We start from the raw sequence: 23,681 nt of genomic DNA, 5'->3' as shown, positions 1-23,681 counted from the left end.
TGTTATGTGTTACTGTCGGCACGGTTGCAAAATGAGATACATAATAATCCTCTTTGACCTCTTTGTTCTTTTTCCCCCCTCTCTCTTTTTCGTTCTCTAAAAGAGATCAAGAGTGTGTGTTTGTTATAAACACCTCAAACGACAACAAAGACCTAATAGTTGACCGCAGAAAAAAAGCAAGTTAGCATTGAAGAAGGGCTATTTGATTCCATCGTCATGTTATGGATCGCGCCCGCTTATTACTCTGCTGTTGTCGTCTTCTGCAGCAGTAGTTTGTTCTATCCAGTAGCGACTGGTATACAACTTGACACCAATCCGGACTATGTTCCAAATGCCAGTGCATCGGTGCAGCGCGTGCAATCAAAATATTCCCGCTACTATGTCAACGCATTTCACCAAGACGACAGTAACAGTAAACAAGGCGCCATTGCACTCAGCGAAAGTGGGTACGATCTCGAGTATTATGGAACCGTGTCTATTGGGACGCCTGGTCAGGAACTGAAACTCAACTTTGACACTGGATCGTCTGATCTTTGGTTCGGTAATACTAAGCCTCTTTCTTACTATCATGGCTAATATGAGCCATCACACTACAAATACACCAGAAATATACTGAATTGTTGAGGGAGGGGGCTCTCGGTATTTTATATATATACATATATCTATAGCATCATCCGGTTGTTTCTCGTGCGGACTGTTCAAAACCAGATTCTACCCAAGTTTTTCATCGACATATCGAAAATCAGTTGGTGGAAAATGGACCATTGTATATGGTGACGGTACCCATGCCAGCGGTAAAGTTGGTTACGATACTGTCGATCTAGGAGGACACAAGGTCCAAGGCCAAGCGCTTCAATTGGCCACCTCTCGCTCCTCGATCTTTAACGCATGCCCCACCGACGGAATTCTCGGCCTCGGTTTCGATTCGATAGCAACAGTGCCTAATATTGTCACTCCCATGGATAATTTGATTCGCCAGAAGCTCATTGACAAGCCTATATTCAGTGTCTTTTTTGGAAAATCGTATCAAGGTGGTGGCGGTGGTATGTATCTTGTTCTATCTGTAGAAGGACCCAATTTTCTTTGGAATACATCAACCGTGTAGTCGAAAGACTGATATTTTTTTCTGTAAAATTTAGAACTCTTGTTTGGCGACTATAATCCAAACCACATTGCTGGAGACCTTACTACAATACCTGTAGACAATTCGCAAGGTATGTATTACATGCATGTTTAACTATAGATGGCAAAACTAATCAACCGCTTTGGCAGGTTTCTGGGGCGTGACGATTCAATCTTTGAGTTACGGCTATAGTAACAGCAGTACTCCTGCCAACGATAACACTACCAACAACAGCGCCATCATTACTACTAGTTCAAATACCACAACCAGCACTACCACTCCCATTAATGATAATATCGTTGGTGAGAATCTATATGCGATCGTCGATACTGGTACAACACTCTTGATCTTTCCAGATGACATAGCACATCAACTCGCAGAAAGGTACAATGCATCCGATAATCACGACGGCACCTTTAAAATCACCTGCGATGAATCCAAACTAGAACCCTTGATTATTACCATGGCCAGCACCCATTTTGTCGTTCCACCAGACTCGTTGAAATATGAGGAAGCGGATGGGACATGTACCGCTGGTTTCGCTTATGCTGGCATGCCGTTTAGCATTCTCGGTGGCGCATTTATCAAAAATCATTATTTGATATTCAATGTACAGATGCCCATGCTTCAAATATCCCCTTCAAAGCGATAAAATTATACAATTTTCAGTCGCTACTACTATGATAATCCTCATCCCCTAATATCTCGATTCCTCCTCCTCCTTCTTCATCATCGTCGTCCTCCGTGTCAATGTTATATTTGTCACGATGCTTTGATGTATCTGATGTTGCTGCTGTTGCTATTGGTGATGATGATGTCACGCTAGTCGTTGTCGTCGTTGCCGCATTACTGGTGGTGGTAATAGCAGTAGTAGTAGCCTAGCAATAATATATTTTTTGAATTAATATAGAAGCAATATATAAATATGCGTGTACTTTTATTCTTATACATAAACAAAACTTTTTTTTTACCTGTGGTGATAATGCGTTTTCATCGTCTGTAAGGAACATGTCCAATCCTTTAATGTCACCACTATCCAATCGAACAGAGTCAAGCGAAGCTGCTGCAGGAGGAGCAGAACCCGGATTATTGCGATCTGTGTCTATAACATAACATTTTTTTATGAACACAGCAAACTCTACTGCCTCCTTTTCCGTCGATATATACACGTATCGTAAACTCACGTGAATAAAGTGAGGATACTTCATTTACGCGACGTCGTCGATAATCTTCTAGTTCTGCATTAAAGGTAGCTTCATATAACTCAACGCGTTTTTGCGTTTGTGTATTATTATGCTGTTCATATGCTTCTTTGAGCTCTGCTTCTCGCCTTGCTAGTGCTACTCTGATATTGCATTAAGTAGTACACATCAATAGCACACACGTTAATTACTGCCATGTCTCTTCATCCAACTATACATATATATATATATATATATATATAGCTTTTCTATCTCCATCCTGTCTTACCTCTTTTCTGCCAGTTCTTCTTTTACTCGAACCTGTTCCTGTCGTTTCCATGCTTCGAATTCGCCACGGGTATGTTCGGCCGTAGCTTCCTCTATCCTATCTTCCAAGGTCGCTAACTTACTTTTCAATTCACCTATCCATGCATGTAGAGTTCAATGTTGGTTTAGGCAGGGGTTCGTACACATGTGTCTCTTTTGTAGGTGAGATGGATGCAATACCTGCAATATCGGTAAGGGAATGGAGTTCACTTTGTATTGTTGAAAGATCGTTGGGTATATCATCCATTCTTTTGCAGACATTGGCATGTTGTTGACACCGTTCAAGTAAGACGATCAACAATCGATCCGCTACCTAGGCAACAGCAACAACGAATGAAGAAAAATTACTTAGCGCTCTAATTACAACTGTTATCAAGGGATCAAGTTCTATGGAAAAAGGGAGTGTTTACTTCAAATTTGCTGAAATTTGCATGGTTTCTTTCATGAATATCATGCCAATCGTTCCGAAACCTTAAAAAAGCCCGTGAGTTATTTCTGTGTCCAGAGTGCCCCTCTTTAATAGCTTCTTTTACTTGTCAATTAGTTGTGCGACAGATTCGAGTTCAAGGATCGATGATCTGTTAGCAGATTCTTGCGATGGTGTTGGTGAAGGTGTAGTACTGGTAGTATTCGGTGACGACGACGGTTGACTTTTACAAGAGGAGGAATGAGGCAACGGGTTAGTTACATACACAACAGAAAAAAATAGTTGCCACACCTTTCACTATTTTTCTTTTTAGTTTAATTACTCTGGTCGATTGAGAAGCAGGTTCTGGAATTCGGATCGAATGGCTTCTAGCCTATGCATTAAAGGAGTTTATTGTTTGGCTGCTGACGAGTATCGTTTTTTCCCTTTAATTACCGTTCTAATCCACGCGTTCGCCATTCTTCCTCATTTATTCTACACGTTATATGCAGCTTTAATAAACCAAATAAAAAGGGGAAGGTGAAGGAAAGTATCTACAGTATTTCTTATACTGAAAACGTAATTTACCCTACGGAATCGGATATGGAGCGAATGTTGTTGGGTAGGATATTCTTAAACTGCCCAAACATAGTATTGGTGGGAAGGGGACGTAGTAGAAGAAAAGAACAAAGTGTACGCACCGATATCATGAATAAAATTCAAACTTTTGAGGCTGCCAATCCGAACCCGTGGATCCTGGATGCTGATGATGGAAAGCACTTACTACCACGGAAATGCTTGTTTCTCCTTGGCTATCGCTTATCATCCTCTCTTCTGTGAGAGCACCAGTGTGCCAAATTATGCATCAAGACACAGCTATTATATAATTTACCCCCCTCGCAACAGAAAGCCTGGTGCTGTTGGTGGTGGTGGTACCGACAACATCAAGTTGCCATAAAAGGAATTTGCTGTGCTTTTATATTTTGTTTTCGAAGCATGAATGTGTACGCTTGGCCAATTAAATGCTTCTTTTTACTGATGCATAGAAAGTCTTTGGAGGAGGAGGAGAAGAAAGAACTCGAATGTTTATTACGGAAAAGGACTATCATTCGAGAAGACATGGAATAACCAAAAGAATGTTTTTTTTAGCTCTTCTTCGATCAGGATGTCAACAACACGGTTGTTTCTAGAAGATTGTTTGCTTTTATTCTGCTTCGTCGCTTATATTTCGCTGCGTACACAAGAGTAGCGTCAGAATTAACAATAGTCGTCTATGCATGTTAGTATTTGTTGCATGAAGTATAAAAGATTCCGATGATTGAACATGATCGTCATTCCTACTGATTTGATGTGGTGTCCTAAGGATTGCCCCTAGACAACGAATAATAAAAGAGCACTTTGATAGATGCCCGATAACAGCACTTCTTCAATCAAGTTAAGATGTAATGCTTTCAAGTTGACTAATTCGGGATCCTAGCAAGTAGTAGAGTTATTAGTGATACAATCGGTATGTATCTATGTCACTTGTCGAAATCAGGTCAATTTACGCTTTAATCTTATAAATTTTTCCCGGTGAAGGGGACTGAGAACATCTGTGTGATTGTTTGCTTCTTTTGTTTTTACAGTGCGTGTGCGTACTATAATCAAGCCTCGGTGATTCTCTCTAAGCAAACATGAACAATATATAAAGAACCTTCTTGTTCAAAGTGTTTCCGTCGCTGCAACTTTTATCTTTTCTCTCTAGCCTTACATTTTCTTGTGATTTCCCTACTCTTTTATTTAAGCATGAAGTTTGCCGGTCTCTTCAGCATAGCGCTGGCCATCCAGCAGCTTAGCTCTTACACTGCTTTGGCATATACGAATAATGAGCAGCCAAGACCCGATACCGATGGTCAATGTGCATTTCAAATCAATGCTTTCGATGGTCAAGACGCCAAAACAAAACAGATGAACGAATTCCTCGTCAATGATGCGGGTACTTTGGAAACAACCAACTTTGGCCAACGTGTTAACAACAGTGACAGTTTAAAGGCCGGTCTCCGTGGTCCTACTTTGATGGAGGACTTTATGATGCGTGAAAAGATTATGCACTTTGGTAAGCAAGAAGAAGCCACAAATTGATTGTTTATGATGTTACGGTGATAATTAAGTGAGTTTGATATACAATAGATCATGAACGGATCCCTGAACGTGTTGTTCATGCTCGTGGCGTGGGTGCCCATGGTTACTTTGAGTCGTATGCTAGTTGGTCGAATGTCACATCGGCCAAGTTCTTGAGCGAGGCTGGCAAAAAGACCCCAACATTTGTCCGTTTCTCGACCGTGTTGGGTAACAAGGGCTCGGCCGATACTGTCCGTGATGTTCGCGGCTTTTCTACCCGTTTCTATACCGACGAAGGCCACTTTGACTTGGTTGGCAATATCATTGCACCATTCTTTGTCCAGGATGCAATCAAATTCCCAGACTTGATCCATGCCGGTAAAATGGAACCTGATACGGATACGCCTCAAGCCGGTACTGCTCATGAGACTGCCTATGATTTCTTTGCGTATGTTTGTTCACATCCAAGTCTTTTTCTTTAACTATGTGTTACGTAATGTGACAACAACATGTCTATCTCGTACCTCTTTGAGCGGTTACTAACCCATTATATTTTTATCTAGTGAGTTCCCTGAAACTTTGCATACCGTTATGTGGGCGCTTTCACCGCGTGGTATTCCTCGCAGCTTCAGACAAGTCGAAGGTTTCGGTGTCCATACGTTCCGCTTGATTACTGCTGAAGGCAAGGCTATCTTTTGCAAGTTCCATTGGAAGCCGATGGCAGGCTTGTCCAACCTTGTTTGGGACGAGGCTCAAAAGATTGCTGGCAAGAATAGTGACTTCCATCGCGATGACTTGTACACTGCCATCAACCGCGGTGATTACCCGGAGTATGAGTTGGGCTTCCAAATGGTGCCTGAAGAAGACGAATTCAAGTTTGACTTTGACTTGCTGGATCCTACCAAGATTATTCCCGAGGATATTGTTCCTGTCACTCGTGTCGGCAAGATGGTATTGAATCGTAACGTCGATAACTTCTTCTCTGAGACCGAGCAAGTCACTATGCATCCTGGCCACATTGTCAATGGTAAGATCCTAAAAGAAACATATATCATATCAGAAACTAAAGTTTGTAACATACTTACAAATGAAACCGCATTTCTTTATAGGCATCGGCTTTACCGACGATCCTCTCTTGCAAGGCCGCTTGTTCAGTTACCTCGACACTCAATTGAACCGCATGAGCAGTGCCAACTTTTTACAACTTCCCATCAATCGTCCTCTTGCAGAGGTTCACAACAACCAGCGCGACGGTTTCATGCAAATGAACACGTTCAAGGGCAATGTCGCTTACTTCCCCAACGGATTGCAAGGCAACTCACCCAACGTTGCCAGCCCAGAACAAGGCGGCTATGTCGAGTATCCCGAACAAGTCGATGGGCGCAAGCAACGCGGCCGTTCGCCAAGCTTCTTTGATTTCTACTCGCAAGCTCGCTTATACTATAACTCACTTACGCCCGCTGAGCAACAACAAACCGTAGACGGTTTCCGCTTTGAAGTTGGCAAGTCAAAGTCCGTTGATGTCCGTAAGCGATTTGTCGACCAGCTTAACCAAGTCGACAACAATTTGGCTCGTCGTGTCGCTGCCGGCGTTGGTGTCGCATTACCCGACAAGGTCACTGAAAATGATGGTCGAATGGACTCGCACTTGTCCATCCAGAAGTATCCCAAACCCGATAATATTCGTACACGCAAGGTCGCTATCTTGACTGCTCCCGGTACCAATGCACAAGAAGCCAAAGAAATGTATGATTACCTTTCTTCCGAAGGCGCCTATCCTGATTACATTGGTGTATACCAAGGTGAACAGGACGGTTTGCAGGTCGATAACACCTATCTTACCACGTCGTCTGTGCTCTATGATGCCATTTATGTCCCTGGTGGTGCTCAAGGCATCAAGTTCCTCATGGAATCGACTAGTTTCTTCCCCATGGAAGAACCCAAGGTATTTATTATGGACGCTTATCGCCATGGTAAGCCTATCGCTGCATCCGGCGAAGGCGAGGATTTCTTCAAGACCGCTATTGAGGGTATGCCCTACAACAGCACCGATGGCGTGGTCTTGGGTTCGGGCAGCAGTCTCGAACAAGGCTTCAGAGAGGCTCTCATCACCCAGCGCTTCTGGTCGCGTCTTCCCATGGATTCGGATATCTAAACATTCCTTATCCTGCATAAAACATTGATAAATCATTTATCTTTTCCGCCATCCAAATCTATCAGCCCATCATCATAATTAAACAACTACAATAAAGACTTTTCTCTCTCGTTTAAAAAATGGTATTGCTACTTTTTTTATTCTTTGTGCATGTTCTGAAAGAAAATTGAGGACAAGTATGTAATGGGTTTTTGTTTTTTAGTACTTTTTTTCCTTAGGCAGTTCGTTGGCTAATTATTCATAAAGGTAAACGATATACATTAGTTATTTTCAAGTCACGTACACCATACACACGCAAGAGAAAGAAAATGAGTTCTTACCGAGGAGCACATCGAATGATATCATCTACTCGAAGGATCATTTCAGCAGCTTCTGATGCCGAGAAAAGAACCTGTTTCTTCAATTTGAAAGATTCAGTAATACCCAACTCACGGACATCGGAAACGGCGCCGTTGACCATATCCAAACCAGATGTCGCTTTGCCTTCATAGTGTGCGGCTCTCAACTGAGCAACCAATTCGGATGAATCGAAACCAGCATTGTCGGCCAGAATAGTAGGCATTTGACGAAGGGCCTTGGAGAACGATTCAGCTGCAATAGCCTTTTTACCGGCAGTCTTTGCAGCAGCATCGTCAACGGCCTTGGACATTAACATTTCAGTGCAGCCACCACCAAGGACGGTACGGGGCTCGCTTGTTGTTTGAGAAAGAACCGACAAGGCGTCATGGAGCGAACGCTCGGCCTCATCCAACAATTGCTGTGTGGCACCACGCAAGACAATGGTGCATGCTTCACCAGCAGCAACGCCAGAGAATTTGATAAGCTACAAACCACGTACAAAATTGAAAGGATTAGTTTCTCTCTCCTTGAAATAGACGCATCTCTTATTACAGCTATAGCTACATTTCCCCGGTATTACATACCTTGTCTTCACCAATAATGATCTCTTCAATCAAATCACACCGACCCAACTTGACAAGCTCGGGATGATCAAAGGTCGAAGCAATCTCACCACCAGTGACCAAAGCCAATCGTTCAACACCTTCAAAGTCGGCGTGTTCAATGCTTGCAATGCCAGAATCAGCAAGAAGCTGCTCGGGCCAGTTGTAAATCAATTGTCGGTTGACGAAGCAGTTTATACCGTGGGACTTGATCTTCTCGACCTTTGCCTTCATCTTGTCGCGTTCTGCACGCTCCAACTCAGCCAATTTGCCAGTGGCGTCCACGCGGACACGAGCGCCAAAGATCTTGATTTTATCGGTATCCATGGCTATAATCATCAATTAAAGGAAAATTATAGTTTAGTGACGAACACAGACATCAAGTATAGCCATACGTAGCATAGAGCAACGGAAACTTACGTGTGTTTGCAATCAAAATGTTTGCGTTTTCAATTCGCTTGGGGCAGTTGACACCAATCTTCTTGTCCAAAATGAAACCTTCATCGAGGTACGAGTCAATCAATCGACCACCAGGCTTCTTGATGATTTGGATATTTTCCAAGTTGGTAGAGCCCTTTAACCGGAGGACAGCATCAACGGCCAGCTTAGAGAAATATTCCTTGTCCTGAGACAAGACCTTGGAGCTGAGGGTGGTTTTAGCAATATTAATCAAGTCCTCACGGAAAGCTTCTTGATTAGCACTGTGATCCACTGCACTTGCTTCCAATGCTTTGTAAGCTGCTGCCGAAGCCAAACGGTAGCCTTCGACAATGGTTTGGGGATGAATACGTTGGCTTACGAGACGTTCTGCTTCACGCAACAATTCAGCGGCCAAAACACACACCGAGGTGGTGCCATCACCGACTTCGTCATCTTGGACCTTGGAGATGTTGACCAAGATTTTAGCAGCGGCGTTGTCCAATGCAATCGATTTCAAAATGGTTGCACCATCGTTGGTGACCAAGATTTCACCCGAAGCTGCAGATTGCAAGATCTTGTCCTACAAGATTACTGCGTTTTCAGTTGAACCTGTACATAGACACGTTTCCCCTCTTTCTTAAAGATTTAATCACAACTAACCATGCCCTTGGGGCCCAACGTGCTCTTTACGAGATCGCCGACAGCAATGGCACCAATGAAAGATGACTAGAAAGTATAGATGAAATAAGCAATCTTTCCTTCTTTTCCTCGACGATCTTTTACAAGCGATGTTTTTTTTTTTCGGGTACTTACCAAACGCGCATTCTCGGCACGCTCTTCAGTTGCCTGATCCTGGAAAATCTGTACTGGTGCAAGAGACTAACAAAATGGGTAGAGTTTAAGTATAAAGATGCTTTTGACGATCCCCTGCTGTCGATTGGTTTTGGAAGTTGTTTATAATATTACCATCTCGTTTTTTATAAAACGTTTGCTGTCAAAAGAAACCTGTCAGAAGCAACTCGGTGCCTATTGCGCGTTTCAAAATTTACTTCTGAGCGGAGTAAGTAACAAGTTCGCTCCTTTCTCTCCGAAAAGGGCAACGCGCCTTGCAGAGAGAGCTTGCTACTACCGCAAACACATGTGGAACAAGTGATACACTTTTTCTCTCTTGTGATGCACATTGCCAGCTCTTACATGCGCCATTATACTTATGTCTGCTTTGACAAAGATTGGTTTCAAAGTTTTACCCGTGGCTTAAATATAGGTTGATATGGTAACAACCACCCAGTTTTCAGTATCACAGTGCGAAAAACTGCTCTACTATAATTTGAATTGCTTCTCCCTTGACCTCAACTGCGCGGACGCTCATCCTTGGTAATCTGATGTAAAACTATACGATAGCTGGTATGGCAGTGGCCTTGTATCAAAAGGATACTAAAGGCAATGATAATGCTGGTCGATATCCGTGGCGCTCTGGCGATGGTGCTGTCAGCAGAACTGCTGTGATGCCAGGTGTAAGTTCTTCCAAAAACAGGTATAACGTCAATGATGGAAGTATCAAAGGTTTGGCGACCTTCATGGCAGACATATTTGTTTGTAATGTAAGTGTAGGTGCCAAGCTCAGGTCTTGCGACGCTTTAGATCGTTTGACCAGATCATTCGATAAAGCTTTGCTCAATATAAACTTTTTCCAGAAAAGCCGTCTTTGATGTTGATTAATTTGCCCTTTATCAACCATATAAGCCTAGCATTTGTATAAAGTCGCATACATTCGTCAAACACACGAGGTTTTTGTCCCGAACGACAATGCATAAAAATGATATAATCTCTGTGCTTTTTGTTATTTTGTATAATATGTGACTACGTGATGGGAAAGCTACCATCGTCTATTGCCTCCTCGAGGATGATAATGTTGGGATCGTGGTTGGTGATATTGTTGATTATGACCACGTTGTTGCTGTTGCGGTTGGGAATTCTGTCGGCTAAAATGCGAAATCAAACGCTCCTTGATCCAATCCTTATTCTTGGGCAAATAGCTCTAAAATATATACCATTCCGTTAAAACCACTTTTCTCTGGTAACTCATTTCCATCTATTTTCTTTATTCCCGGCACTGCTTGAAAATAAACGTACTCCTTGCGAAGGCTCGAATACAAGAGCCACGAAATCCTTGTGTGAATCGATATATTGGAATAAATCATCCGCGCTACAATGCCACATATTAGTCAAGCAGGAGTTTTTACTTGAAACGGTAGTACACTTCCTATTCACTTTCTGTGCACTGACCTATATTGAATCTGCCGGAGACCAGGGTTCTCCTGCTGAAGATGTTGTTCAAAGATGTTTGCGATCTCTGTTATGAAAAGTAAAACAGAAGAATAAGTCCCTTGCCAAGTTCCAGAAGAAAACAAAAAAAGAAAAAGATATGAACTTACGATCCATAGCTGCAGCTACGGTATTGCGCTCGCTTATTTAGATAACAAAGATTGTGTCAACATTTAGAAACCGGGAGCGCATTTAAAACCGAGGGGTAGGAAACAAGAGGAGGTAAACTTACTAGTAGGTGCGCGAGCTAGAAATAAAGTGTTCAAAGTTTAGATCCAAAAGTGTACATATAATCGTGGCATAGATTCAACAGCAATGACAAATTTACTTTTTATCTGGACGTGGTTGGACAAGCAGAATGGTATGTGTCGTCTAGTAACGTGAAGCTCGTTTGTTAACTATTCTTTGAGTTTCGGCTTTCGCTCAAGCTGATGTAATCGTACCATTTTGTTCAGGTTCAAAATGTATTACGTGAGAACGTAAGGTATGTGTTCCCCTCACCAACCAGCCAGGTTGCATCTCAGCAGGAGCAGCAGACAGTCTGTGACGGCCGCATTCGCACAGACCATCTTACAGAAGTTCACGAAGAAATGGGTATAATTCATCCATTCACTGATAACACCGTTTCACGTCTAGTTATGCTGCATTATATCTTACTTTATAGGCTTTTTTAGCTATTGAAAGACAAATACCCTTTCAAAAGTCCAGCATAGGGACGTCCCTTTGTCCAACCCAAATTTAACGCTACAACAGCACAGCTACAACAGCACACATACAAACATGATGCCCCTGCGAGCATGGAAACCTATCACCGTATTCCAATATGCCCAAATGATATAATTTTGTTGTTTGTTGTTGATGTTGTTGTAGTGATGTATGTAGAATGACAAGCACGAGTGTTTAAAGGTGGTACAAGAGTGCAAAAAATAGGTAACCCATATTTTTTATTTCTTCACGGTCTGAGACTTAAGCACCTTCTTGACAATCTTCTGCTCCTCAACAAGGAAAGCACGGACGATACGGCTGCGAACGCAGTGCGAGCAGCGGGAACCACCGTAGGCACGGGAGACACTCTTTTGGGTCTTGGAGACCTGGGAGTACTCACGGGGACGGAGTGCCTTGAGCTATTCATAATGAATAACACTCGTTAATGATTTCCCCAACTTTGAAAACACCTTTTTCACTCTTTTTGAATAACAATCTTATACATACGCCAGGAAGAGCAACACCACAGTCACCGCAGCGAGGGGCCTTGACAGGCTTCTTCTGGTACTGGTACACGAGCTTACCACCTATACATATATAAATGTGCAACCTAATGAGATTTTTCGACCTTATTTAAATCGTCTGCTGCAGAGTTCAAATAGCAAAATGATATTTACCGGGGGTCTTAACGACCTTGACGCGGTTGGAGCGGGTGTTGTACGAAAGACGGCGTCGGTAGGTGAGACGTTGGGCCATTGCGAATCTGCTTTTTATATAAGAGAAAATGTCGAAATGGAGGTCGGACATTGCGTATCATTTGTATGGTGAGTTCATAGATCCAAAGGTAAAGATAGGTATCGATCAATCCATCCGTTCATGCTGAATAAGTATCGTTCGAGCTGTTGGATATCTATAGATTACGGATGGATGGATCGATAGATGTATGGTCATATGGATGGGTCCTGATACTTTACCTTTCTGTGAAGGTCGAACGAAGCTTCCAAGAGGGATCCCACTACAAGGTCTCGGCAGCGGAGTTTAGCCACATTGAGTGAGAGCGGAACTGCCGTGCAAGTGTGGCAAATTCCAGTGTTGGCCCCACCAGGCAAATTCAGCATGAGCGGGCAATCTTTCTGTCTGTGTACTTTAAGTGCTCTTCAAAAAAGAAGGTAGATGGCTCGACTGACAGCTTCAAGCTGATAAGATATAAATTAAGACATTGTAAAACTCCCACTAATGGCATGAGTTTTTTTAGCTCTTATACCAGGCCACAAGCTAAACGATTAAGGGCGTGTATGTACCATGCATTTCATTTGGTACGCTGTTTAGCGAAAGAACATTACTAAGCTTCACTGTAGATATTTTGCTTGGCCAAACCGCAACAATGATTTTGCTTTCAGCATAAGAAAAGGGCAATGGAAAGAAAAGAACTGCTCAGCTCTCTCCGGTTTTAGTTAAATTACATGACCCGCGGAAGCGATAAAGGATACGAGAGCTTACTTGTTCGCTTTACTTTGTCTTAACTTAAAACACCACTTTGCCCAATATTTAGCGCAACCGTCATTTGTAACAATGATACCAACATTCATTCGAAATAGAATGTAAACTGGTGACAAAGAGGGCAAATTCGATCAAATATGGAAATGAAAGTAACCGTAAGAATTATGCTCCGCCGCATGATGAGCTATCGTTAGCCTTGCATGTAATAATTTATAGTGCATAGTACATGCTCACTACATCGTATACACTGCTTTGGAAGACCTATATATGCGAACAGTACAGTAAAAGGAGAAGAAAAGCTACACTATTGAGGCTTTGCTTTTCCAATTCCTAATCTTGAATCTTATTCACCCTGTATGGATATTAAGTCGACCCTTTGGTGGTACATAGAGTCCATCTTGAGGAAGCCGGCCGTCGATCCCAATTTACAGCGCACCTATCTTATCGCCCATCGTACTCGTCTGATGTATTACCATGTAGACCTTTAGTTGAACCATTCTGCTGTGCACCAAATAAATATATACACATTGTTCATACTAGCGAAAAGATAGTCATTCTCTTTCTCACCGGCATGATGATATATTGCAAATCTTGTCGATATTATAAAGGTAAGTGGTATAAGGTTTCACTGGGATCAGTTTGTGTAAGTAACATCACGTTCTACGATATGAGGTAATGGGAGGTTTTCCATCGTAGAATTAACTCTAAATACGGATACACTCAGCTAACTTTTTGTATACTTTGACCAAAGTCCAGGGTTTCACATCCTTTACTATAACTATGCCCATAGCTCTGATTATTTCTACTGTAGAATTACACCGTTTTGCTCAGCACTTATTTTTGCTAAAAGCAACCTTTACATTGTTATAGAAGGTACCTGCCCTAAGAAAAGATCAGCCACGGAAAACTCAGCGGGTTAGTCTTTATTCCAAAGTATGACAAAAAAAGTAAAACTCGCCACAAAGAGGAGAGGGGAAATAGTAAATAAATAGAGGTCGTGTGTTAAACTCTTATAAAATTGCTGTCCCTCGTCAACGCATGCATACCATATACACGTCCAACAAAGATGTACCTGCTGAAACGAGGCATCGATGCTGTATCTTCGGCCACCACGTCAACCCGTACCCGTCTAGTGCAGCTTGAAGCCAAAGCTTCAGCAACACAAACCGACCTTAACAAGCAACAAGCCATTGCGACCGAAATGATCAAGATTGCCCCGACTTCTCTCAAAGGATACCTTCTGGCCGGTCGCACTCATCTTAAGCAAAAAAATTACGAAGTTGCATTAGCCGTCTACAAGCAAGGGCTGGAGCTCGTGCCCAATATCGTTCCCAGTTATTCGTTGCTACAGCGCAACTATGACGCGGTCCAGGCTGAATTGATGAAACGACAAAAACTACAACGACTACCATCATCAGCGAGGAATCATCATCAACAACAACAAAAACATCAAGATGCGATAAACCAACAACACTTGGACACAGTCTCCTCTACCTTTGCTTACGACATCATATCCTTAATATTCAGCCACCTGTCGGTTCACGATCTGATAAAGTGCACATCAGTGTGTGATTCATGGCGCCGATTTATTATCAAATGGCCTGTATTTTGGCAATTAATAACCGCAGAAATTCCACAGCTCGATCTTAATTCTTTTACAATGTATTTGACGAATCGTCACCGTGGCCTCAAATTTCTTGAACAACAGCATCCTCATACACACCGACAGAAAGTTATATCACGCAATGCTCTGTCGCTTTTAGTCGCTTTACAAAGCTTTCGTTATCCATTGGAATCACTATGTATGTAAACGTACATTTTCTCCATTCTTTATTATTTGGTGTATATTTTGCTAATTGGTGCACGTGTTGATTATAATCGGTTTTGTTATTCAACAAAAGTAATCGAAAACATGATTATTGATAGTGACTCGTCGTTCTTGCTTAGCGCGTTGCAACCACATTCTTTGAATTCACTCGAGTTGTACAATGTGCAGTTGTCAAGTGACTCGTTGCTTGGATCCATCGTATTAGCATGCCACGAAGCAGATCGTATTATTTTTAAGGCAGCCGACTCAACGATAGCAGAGATCAACGACAGCAACCAGTATTTTCTACGAACCGAAGAGAAACAGCAGCAACAAAACATAAGTTTCAATAACGATGGCAGTAGCAATCTCTCTTTGGTTATCGACTACAACAGAGAATCGTCGGTTTTTGGGACAAGGGAGTTCAATCGCTTTGCTGACACGTTAACGTTCGAGCTTACATATCTTAAAATATCACTTGGGGGACGTTCACCAACCACAACGCCATTTATCCACAGCGACGGTGAACTTTTAAACGAGATCATACGTCGGTGTCCAAAACTTCAACATCTGTTTTTGGATTCAAGAGATGCTGTATGTCACGGCCAGCTTATGTTAACCGTCAGCGACCGTTGTCCATGGATCACGAATTTTGTGCTGAGTGATAGTTGTACGATGCCCAAAACGGTCAAGACGAGTGATATCGACAGCGAAAGCAACAACAGTACTAGTACGGTATCCACCCACGGCTTATGTCAGTTTGTGATGGCAGGCAGCGGTAGCTATAACGCAACTAGCGAACAAGTGCATACATTGCTACACAAGCATCAATCAACAATCAAGTTGCTGTTTTTACATTACGACGGCTATGTTATAACATCTGAACTATTATGTCGACTAGCTTACCATGGTCAGTTGTTTCCACAACTGCGTGAGCTCTGGATCTATACACATCAACAATCGACAGCAAGCGACTGTATCTCTTCAACTAGCACTACACCAGCATTCACGTACGCATTAAGCACCTTTCTCCTTCGCTGTCCAGCACTACAAGCACTTACCATTATCGACCGATCACCGTCACCGACTACACCGCTTGTGACAGACCCAGTACTGCAATCATTGGCAAACCAGTGTACCAATCTAGAATATCTTCGTGTGCATTCTTGTCGCTCATTCACGACACAAGGTTTATCACAGCTTGCATCAGCCGCTGGCGTTGTGAAAACGCTTGATCTTAATTTTATGCACCGCGATTTGTTACCTGTCATCAGTCAATGGCGAACGTTAAAACATGTTGTTTTGCGTACAAATGCACAGCATACGATGAACCAAACAGATCTCGCAGTACATCGTCTTGTTGAAGCTGGGTTGCATCGACGAGATGGGACTTTTCAAAGAAAGGATTATTGATGGTCACTTTTTCTATATTTGTATCTATTATATAATGTACTTTCACTTTCTTATAAACACATCACGTCGCATCATGTATTTTAATACCAAACAGACTAGCATAGGAAATGGCAGCAATTGTATTGACAAAAATTACTCCGTATATCAAAGTATACACATATCCACATAAACGCTAACTTCCCAAAGGTGCAAATTCATACTTGATACATTTTTGAAAAAGAGGAACACGCGGATAAATGTTCGCTTGGAAGTGTAACGATGGCAATCGCAGCCACTTCTTGCACCAATTTCTTTAGGAACGTACCTGTTTTTCCAGTATTATCGCCTTTTCTCGTTATTCATTCCCATGACTATGAGAATCAACAACAACAACAGCAACAACAAGTATCTCCAGAAGCAGTGATGGTGATGTTGTCGATGATGGCAAAGATAACGCTATAGCTCAGCTGTTACTGTAATTATACATAAAGTTACGGGCTCGAAGAAAGTAGGCAAGAAACTTGACGCTTTACCAGCAAGCACTGCGGCAGCGAACGATAGCGAGCTTTACGCGCAGCATTGGTATTTTCCACTACTAGCGAAAGGCTATGATATTACTCGGTCGATGATGATATGTTACTCGAGCAGCATTACTATCCTAAATGTCAAAGTAATAGAGGCGACAGCATCAGAGCCGATAAGCACTCGTGGCATCATACTCTCGATATGGAGTCTCATGCTATTGGTAGTAATCGCGTGACATTGGATGGACAGCAGAAGAGACAACGTGCAGCAGAAACGACGGCACTATATTACTATCAACCCTCGAAGTTACAGCAGCAACATCAAAGCAACACCCAATTGCTCATTAAACTGAACACATATGTCCTTGAGTGTATTTTTTAGCTACTAAATCGCAGTGTTTGATTCGATGCGCTAGTGTTTGTCAACCATGGCACGGCTTTTCGCTCGATTGCCCACGCTTTTGGCGGAAAATCAACGCAATTTCTATCCCACAGAGATTTTTTAATGGTAGACAAGATATTGCACCGAGAAACGACCGATCGCCTGACATTGCATGATTATTCCATATTACGATAAAAAAAATGCCAGCACCTTGTAGACGAAGTCCTCAGCTTGATGGCGGATACTAATTACACTCAGTTGGCAGGATAAGGTAAGCATCATTGCTGTGTATCGATTTTATTATTATTACTTTACTATGCTTGCTTACCATTAATATATACTATCATACTATACTTCGATGACAATTATCGAGTCATTGTCCGGAAATTCTAATGTACATAATCTTCCCAAGACAATTTTAGCATAGAGCTTTAATTTGACATCATTATACATTATTGAATGTGCAAATTTTTCGCCAGAGCTTGTGCTCGGTCCGACAATTGATGGCTGCCCGTTGCTCTTAGATTTATACTACATACAGACAGAGAAGATACCAAGTCGGATCAGCATCATTAAAGACTCATTGTCGTCCTCGAAATACCGTCAGGAACACCTTCACATCATTACAGTGTCATAAATCTTTAGACAAAACCAAAAGACGCTTAGCTCTTCGGAGACTGTTTGTAGATTTCGGCATACCAGCGCCAACCATGGCAACAAAACTAACAGAACCGGCGGGTACAACAACATTTTCTGATGGACAAAGTTATATCCAGCAACAGAAACAAGTCAAGAGGATCCATCTGCGGTCGAAGAAACAGCGTTCATTACATTAAAAATTCTACGAGCTTACCAGACGATTACAGTAATAACACCCATCAACACGATGTAATGTTTCGTCCCCTAAACGCGTATTGCTGCATATCCAGTGGATGATGAGAACTACGACAGTCACAAGCATAGTGACAAACGACAGTGATACTACGCGAAACAACAGCGGCCATGAAGACTATTTCAGTGAGGATAGTGACGACAAAACATATTTTCTCAATTTACACAAGACCATTACATCCCGCCAAAAGCAGGAAAGCCGCATTAAGGTCGACATTTCAAATAATACGATTGTTCTAAAGAAGTAAACACTGAACACCATTTTACTGAAACACTGCTTCACCTTGGAAACCATTGATTTGCCATACAATTTTAGAGGAATCGATACACTATCGAAAGCACTTGTGGCTTTAGTTTCTACTAAGCCGTTGATGAACTTGCACAACATCTTTTTCAACTCTTTTGCAACTACATATGATAACTATGACGTCGTCACACAGCAGAACAACGACGGTTTTATATCCACAACGACGACAACCTATAATACAGGCATAGTTCAAAAAAATACAACGCTGCGACAACAACTTACCACCGAAGCAAACGACCTGAATGATATTTCACACGGCACAACAAGGAGATCTTTAGTCTTCCGGTCAATGATGCTTGAGCTACTCAGAAAATGCAGCAACTAGATTCAATTTCTCTAACGGTAGCGATACTACAGGCAAGGATATATGTCTAACACCGAACATAATCAAACAACTGATGCAGTTCAGACAGCTCAAGCGCGTGACGTTTCGGCATTGCTTTACGGGTGAGTGCGCTTTTATCAGCGGATTGGAAGTGAGGCTGGTAAAAATGACGATGGCGGAGGAGGAAGGTCATTATCGCTATAGCAACAGCATCAGCGATAGCAACAACAACAACAACAACAAATACTGTATAATATTTACCAAAAGACCGAGATAAGACGATCCTATACAGTACTCGGCAGCAATCAGCGACCTTACTCTAGATTGTGAACCCCTTTTTGCAATGAACGATCGTACGGTCGAGCGCCTCGTTTCTAAATTGCCGCCTGGATTAGTAATTTACGCGTTGCTCATGCATGGACGACGTCACTGGAAAATCCATGCGGTTGTCGATGTAGTGCTGTATTGTACAAACTGCTATGATAAAGATCAGAAAAACACTAAATAGTAGAAGGGGTGATCTATATTCATGTTAACTCGCAAGCTTTAAAACCGTAATGGGAGTATATAACCTTATGGTGTACTTTGGAGTAGTACAATCGTCAGTGTGATATAGTTAGCATTCGTTAATAAAAGAATCCGCTGGTGCTGGTCGTCGCGCTAAGTAATAAGCAAAAAGTTAGGCTTTATTATTCTCACTTTTTCTTTTTTACTGGAAAAAGGGTAAACGTTGCGTATGTGCTAATGAATAGGATATTTTTTTATACAGCATTAACCATACAAAAGCACAAAATACGGAAGACACTATACCATGTATCTATCATAATACCTCCTTTCTTTCTGTTGTAGTAAATGCATAATAAAAACGATCAGTAACGTGCCAGGATGAGTCGAAAGTGATTATGTTTATTATGAGCTAATTCATCAGAAACCTCTCATATTAAAATGGAAATATTATATAGAAGAACAATCTCAGCCAATTGTGTTGCGAACGACCAGACAACATTCCTTGTATTTCACACGGCGGCCCGGTCTAGGCCGATGTCCAGTTTGTATCAACAGCGAACGAGCGAATTAATTGGATCGTTGTTGTTACTGCTGCGTGCTTTAATATGTACGAAATCGTCAAATGTATGTTTCAATGGCATCTGTCGCTCATAAGATATATAGTAAGGTGCCACTGTGCACGGATCATTTATGGTGTTTGTATAGTGACATACAGGAATATCGTTAGAGCCAAACATAATAAAAGTTTAGCCATGAACAAAATGCCAAGGAAAAGCATAGAAATATAAGCGCGCTTCCCAACTATATTTGTATCACCATCAGAACGTCGGTATTTTCTGGGCCTTCCCCAACACAGGCAGAAGAGACCGACCGAACTGCAATAAAAAGAAACGTCGTCTCAATGCGTTATATTTGTACAAAGGACGATAGGCAGAAAAGATTAAAAGAGCCTTTCTAAAAACCTAAATCCTCGAAGAAGCACAAACCAGGCATGCATTACTCATGTACGACACTCACGAGATTGCGTTGTGGCACAGGCGAATGTCAAAAAAGTTTTCCTCTTCGGAGTTGCAACGGGAAGGACCCTTTTCTTAAATAACTTCATGATCAGATCATCAGATATCCCTTTTATAGACTTGGGTTTATTCTCTCGGTTGTGCAAACGAAGTTGAATTCGGGTTTTTGAATACTCGACTGTGTTTTTCATCTTCTTTTATAGACCGGTCGGACTCCAGTTTTCTGCCCTTTTTCTCCTTTTTTCATAACTTCTTTAGAAGGAGCCTGGAAAGAACGAGGTCTTTGCTTCGTAACTGTTACCTTCCCCATTTCCCACTCGACTCGAGCGCATAATACACATCACTCAATAACGCAATTGGTAACGGAAACAATGACTGTTGAGAGCGACAATACGCTACTTCCTGGAGTTAAGAAGGTCGAGCTTCTTAAAAAAGTATGGAGTGCACTGGACATGTGGATTATATTCAGCGGGTAAAAGATAACAGACATATAATATTTGAGTGATATACTAAGGAAGATAAAAAGTAGCTAACAAGCCCAAAATACGGTAATCCACTATGTATAGCCTTATTTTACTGTCATTCTCCAGTAGTTGGGAATCCAACCTGTCGTTCACACTACTTACATATGTTACCAGTTTATTTGAGGCGAACAATTACATGAGTATCCTCAGCACTGTCACATACATTCTGCAATCGGTACTGTTTCCTTCGTACAGTAAGCTTTCGGATTTAGTCGGTCGTGTTGAGGTGTTCAGCATGTGTATGGTGTTCTACATCCTCTCTTACATCGTCATGGCTACTGCACAAAGCTTTGCTGCTATAGTGGTTAGTATATTAGTCTTTGCTAACCCTTCTTCTATATACACATATTTACTTTTCTTCATGCAAAATTGCAACTAATACTGGGTTCTCTCTGATGTATGTTCTGTTACTACACAGGGCGGACAAATTTTGTATACTTTTGGCTATTCCGGCGTTATGATCCTCGGCCCCATTCTAGTTGGAGGTAAAAATTCCACAAAAGAACCATCAAATGTCGTAATAACACAACCCGTAGTTGTTGGCATGAGAATCACTGCATGACAACAAATACGCTGATAAAACAAAATCACCTGCTGCAGATATGACCAACGTCGTTACTCGTGGCTTTTATCAAGGATTATACAGTCTACCTCAACTCATCAATCTGTTTGTCCCAACGATTGTTGGTCAGTCCCTCATTGATCAGGGCCGATGGCGCTGGGCTTATGGACACCTTCCTTTGGTCCTGCTGGTCGCCAATCTTCCATTGGTGTATGGTCTTTGGATTGTTCAACGCAAGATTTTCAAGGAAGGGTTGTACTTGGAATATAAACAAGCTCGTCGCCGGCAAGATAACCATCGATCTATCCTGGAAAGCATCAAGCACTATCTCGTTGCCATTGACTTTGTCGGCTGTATTCTGCTCGTCGGTTCACTTACAATGACATTGCTTCCCTTGGTGCTTGCTTTGTATACTTGGGGAGGTTGGGGAAATTGTAAGTAGTAGCTTCCAATGAAAGTTCGCTTGATATGCACATATTGTGTCTTTATATACTTACGGTATACTGCTTCTACTGATAGCCCGAGTCATTGGTACTATTTGTGGTGGTGGTGTCTGCTGGGTCCTCCTCGGCATCTGGGAATGGAAGTTTGCGACTAAGCCATTGATCCCTATGGGCAGCTGGCCAAACCGTACTCCTATTTGGGGTGTTCTTGCTACATCCACAGTTACTATTATTTCATCCACCGAATGGCAGTACCTGATTACTTATTTTCAAGTCACTCGAAGAATCGACAATGCACATGCAGTTTTGCTAGGTAGAGGTTATAATGTTGCCTACATTGTCGTTCAACTCGTGATTGGCTGGCTTATGATGAAGACTCGGTATGAATTTTAGTTTTTTTCGCTTTATGCCAAATGGGGTACACTTTACTAACAAAACACATGTAATATGTTATAGTGTTTGGAGACCGTATGTGTGGGCTGGTATTTCTTTGATGATTCTCGGTAAGGCCGTGTACAAAAAGTAGCACGTTTATTCTGTAGACTTTGTCAAACAGGTATCTTACTTACTGACTTCTATGACCGTTGGAAACCTACTTTACCAATTAAGGTGTCGGTTTACTGTATGCTGCTCGTTGGCCCTCTTCTTCCGATGCATTCATTGTTATTGCCCAAACAATTGTCGGTATTGGAAGGTACGTCTTTATAGTTTACATTCGGTTATTCTTTCCTGTCAATTGTGATTTAATTACAGTAGCTGACTATCGAACATTAACCTAGTGGTATGATGGATATTCCAATTACTGTCGCTGTCCAGTCCTCCGTTCCGCACAATGGTAAGTTTTGTATGATATAATCTATCTATATTAACATTACTTAGACAAAAAGGTTATAGCTATGTTTTTATTAATTAACAGAACAACTTCATGCATAAACTTGTAACTAGATCTTGCCATGGTCACTGCATTATATCAGCTTGGTGGTTCCATTGCTGCCAGTATCGGTTCCACAATGTCTGGTGCTATCTGGAATAACATGCTTCCCCAAGAACTTGCCAGGCATGCTCCTGATGTAGACATTCTTAAAGTGATCGGCAGTGTAGAATATGCACAAAACCTTCCTGACGAGCAACATTCTGGCGTTGTGCTTGCCTATGCTGAAACGCAGCGCGTTCTCAACATTATCGCCTTGTGTGTTTCCGTCCTTACATTTGCATTCACTTTACCAATGAAGTCATTTGGCTTGAGTGAATACATGAATAAGCAATCTGCTGCAGACGCTGAAGAAAAGAGTTGTGACAACTGCGAAGAGAAGACAGAGCACGAAGACCACTCAGTTACAGGTACATAAGCTGAAATAGCATGTGACATATGTACAAATACAAAAGAAGATAAAAGCCTTTAATTCTTGTCATAATACTCATTCTCTTTTAGAAACCATTGCCCGAGATTTATCGATCCCTGAGAAAACGGCAGCCGCAATGTGATTGCAACATTTTCTGTATTCTTTCTGCATTCTTCCTTGTTTATCCATAGCTAGATATTTATGCATGCTTTATGATATGATGTTATGCTTTCCATCATGCGTACATCTTCACAAGCCATCTGTTCGACATTTTGTTTATGAAAAATATTTATTGCAAATTAATAAATCTCAAAACTCTAAAATATACGGCTGGTCGTATAAATTTCTACTGCTTTCTCCGAAACAAACTATATATACAAGTGCGTCCTGTAAAATATTCAAATGGCAGCGCTGGCACATATCAGTCTTTTCAATAAGCACTCCTGCTGCACTTGGTTGATTTAAAAACCATAAG

General features: G+C 41.8%; 8 protein-coding genes across 8 annotated transcripts; 4 read left to right on the top strand and 4 right to left on the bottom strand.

The window, feature by feature from the left end:
* Positions 1–216: 216 nt before the first annotated feature.
* Positions 217–1,775, top strand: BDB00DRAFT_788599 (rhizopuspepsin 4 precursor; the record flags this gene model as incomplete). The annotated part of the gene is made up of 4 exons (XM_053120816.1): positions 217–541; positions 669–1,043; positions 1,140–1,214; positions 1,273–1,775. 4 exons carry the CDS (start codon positions 217–219, stop codon positions 1,773–1,775), a joined length of 1,278 nt encoding a protein of 425 aa, XP_052978878.1.
* Positions 1,776–2,362: 587 nt separating this feature from the next.
* BDB00DRAFT_425475 (uncharacterized protein) lies at positions 2,363–3,637 on the bottom strand. Its single transcript, XM_053117339.1, has 7 exons — positions 3,626–3,637; positions 3,381–3,532; positions 3,165–3,281; positions 3,042–3,102; positions 2,812–2,944; positions 2,594–2,726; positions 2,363–2,463 (listed from the first exon to the last, which is right to left on the bottom strand). Exons 2-7 carry the CDS (start codon positions 3,437–3,439, stop codon positions 2,424–2,426), a joined length of 543 nt encoding a protein of 180 aa, XP_052978877.1. The 5' UTR covers positions 3,440–3,532; positions 3,626–3,637; the 3' UTR covers positions 2,363–2,423.
* A 1,347-nt stretch (positions 3,638–4,984) lies between these two features.
* On the top strand, positions 4,985–7,292 carry BDB00DRAFT_765112 (catalase-like domain-containing protein; the record flags this gene model as incomplete). Its single annotated transcript, XM_053119496.1, has 4 exons — positions 4,985–5,132; positions 5,207–5,585; positions 5,701–6,164; positions 6,247–7,292. The coding sequence occupies 4 exons, from the start codon at positions 4,985–4,987 to the stop codon at positions 7,290–7,292; spliced, it is 2,037 nt and encodes a 678-aa protein (XP_052978876.1).
* Positions 7,293–7,399: 107 nt separating this feature from the next.
* On the bottom strand, positions 7,400–9,673 carry BDB00DRAFT_958038 (T-complex protein 1 subunit beta). Its single transcript, XM_053129673.1, has 7 exons — positions 9,620–9,673; positions 9,467–9,532; positions 9,314–9,379; positions 8,654–9,233; positions 8,216–8,562; positions 7,613–8,115; positions 7,400–7,522 (listed from the first exon to the last, which is right to left on the bottom strand). Exons 1-7 carry the CDS (start codon positions 9,620–9,622, stop codon positions 7,507–7,509), a joined length of 1,581 nt encoding a protein of 526 aa, XP_052978875.1. The 5' UTR covers positions 9,623–9,673; the 3' UTR covers positions 7,400–7,506.
* A 772-nt stretch (positions 9,674–10,445) lies between these two features.
* BDB00DRAFT_424704 (enhancer of rudimentary-domain-containing protein) lies at positions 10,446–11,673 on the bottom strand. Its single transcript, XM_053117337.1, has 7 exons — positions 11,422–11,673; positions 11,307–11,350; positions 11,211–11,225; positions 11,089–11,120; positions 10,940–11,006; positions 10,787–10,859; positions 10,446–10,691 (listed from the first exon to the last, which is right to left on the bottom strand). The coding sequence occupies exons 1-7, from the start codon at positions 11,422–11,424 to the stop codon at positions 10,530–10,532; spliced, it is 396 nt and encodes a 131-aa protein (XP_052978874.1). The 5' UTR covers positions 11,425–11,673; the 3' UTR covers positions 10,446–10,529.
* On the bottom strand, positions 11,469–12,657 carry BDB00DRAFT_827355 (60S ribosomal protein L34-B). The gene is made up of 4 exons (XM_053123794.1): positions 12,600–12,657; positions 12,361–12,507; positions 12,191–12,270; positions 11,469–12,102 (listed from the first exon to the last, which is right to left on the bottom strand). The coding sequence occupies exons 2-4, from the start codon at positions 12,488–12,490 to the stop codon at positions 11,923–11,925; spliced, it is 390 nt and encodes a 129-aa protein (XP_052978873.1). The 5' UTR covers positions 12,491–12,507; positions 12,600–12,657; the 3' UTR covers positions 11,469–11,922.
* A 1,553-nt stretch (positions 12,658–14,210) lies between these two features.
* On the top strand, positions 14,211–15,042 carry BDB00DRAFT_424907 (uncharacterized protein). The gene has a single exon (XM_053117338.1). It carries the CDS (start codon positions 14,250–14,252, stop codon positions 14,991–14,993), a length of 744 nt encoding a protein of 247 aa, XP_052978872.1. The 5' UTR covers positions 14,211–14,249; the 3' UTR covers positions 14,994–15,042.
* Positions 15,043–20,562: 5,520 nt separating this feature from the next.
* BDB00DRAFT_827346 (major facilitator superfamily domain-containing protein) lies at positions 20,563–23,535 on the top strand. The gene is made up of 9 exons (XM_053123793.1): positions 20,563–20,806; positions 20,901–21,162; positions 21,277–21,343; positions 21,459–21,854; positions 21,940–22,243; positions 22,320–22,366; positions 22,473–22,557; positions 22,643–22,698; positions 22,809–23,535. Exons 1-9 carry the CDS (start codon positions 20,706–20,708, stop codon positions 23,210–23,212), a joined length of 1,722 nt encoding a protein of 573 aa, XP_052978871.1. The 5' UTR covers positions 20,563–20,705; the 3' UTR covers positions 23,213–23,535.
* The last annotated feature ends 146 nt before the right edge of the window (positions 23,536–23,681 follow it).

This window comes from Zychaea mexicana (genome assembly GCF_025766255.1).
Source record: "Zychaea mexicana strain RSA 1403 chromosome Unknown BDB00scaffold_45, whole genome shotgun sequence".
Lineage (NCBI taxonomy): Eukaryota > Fungi > Mucoromycota > Mucoromycetes > Mucorales > Lichtheimiaceae > Zychaea > Zychaea mexicana.
Note: the sequence above shows the minus strand (reverse complement) of the source record. Positions and strands in the feature narration are given on the sequence as shown.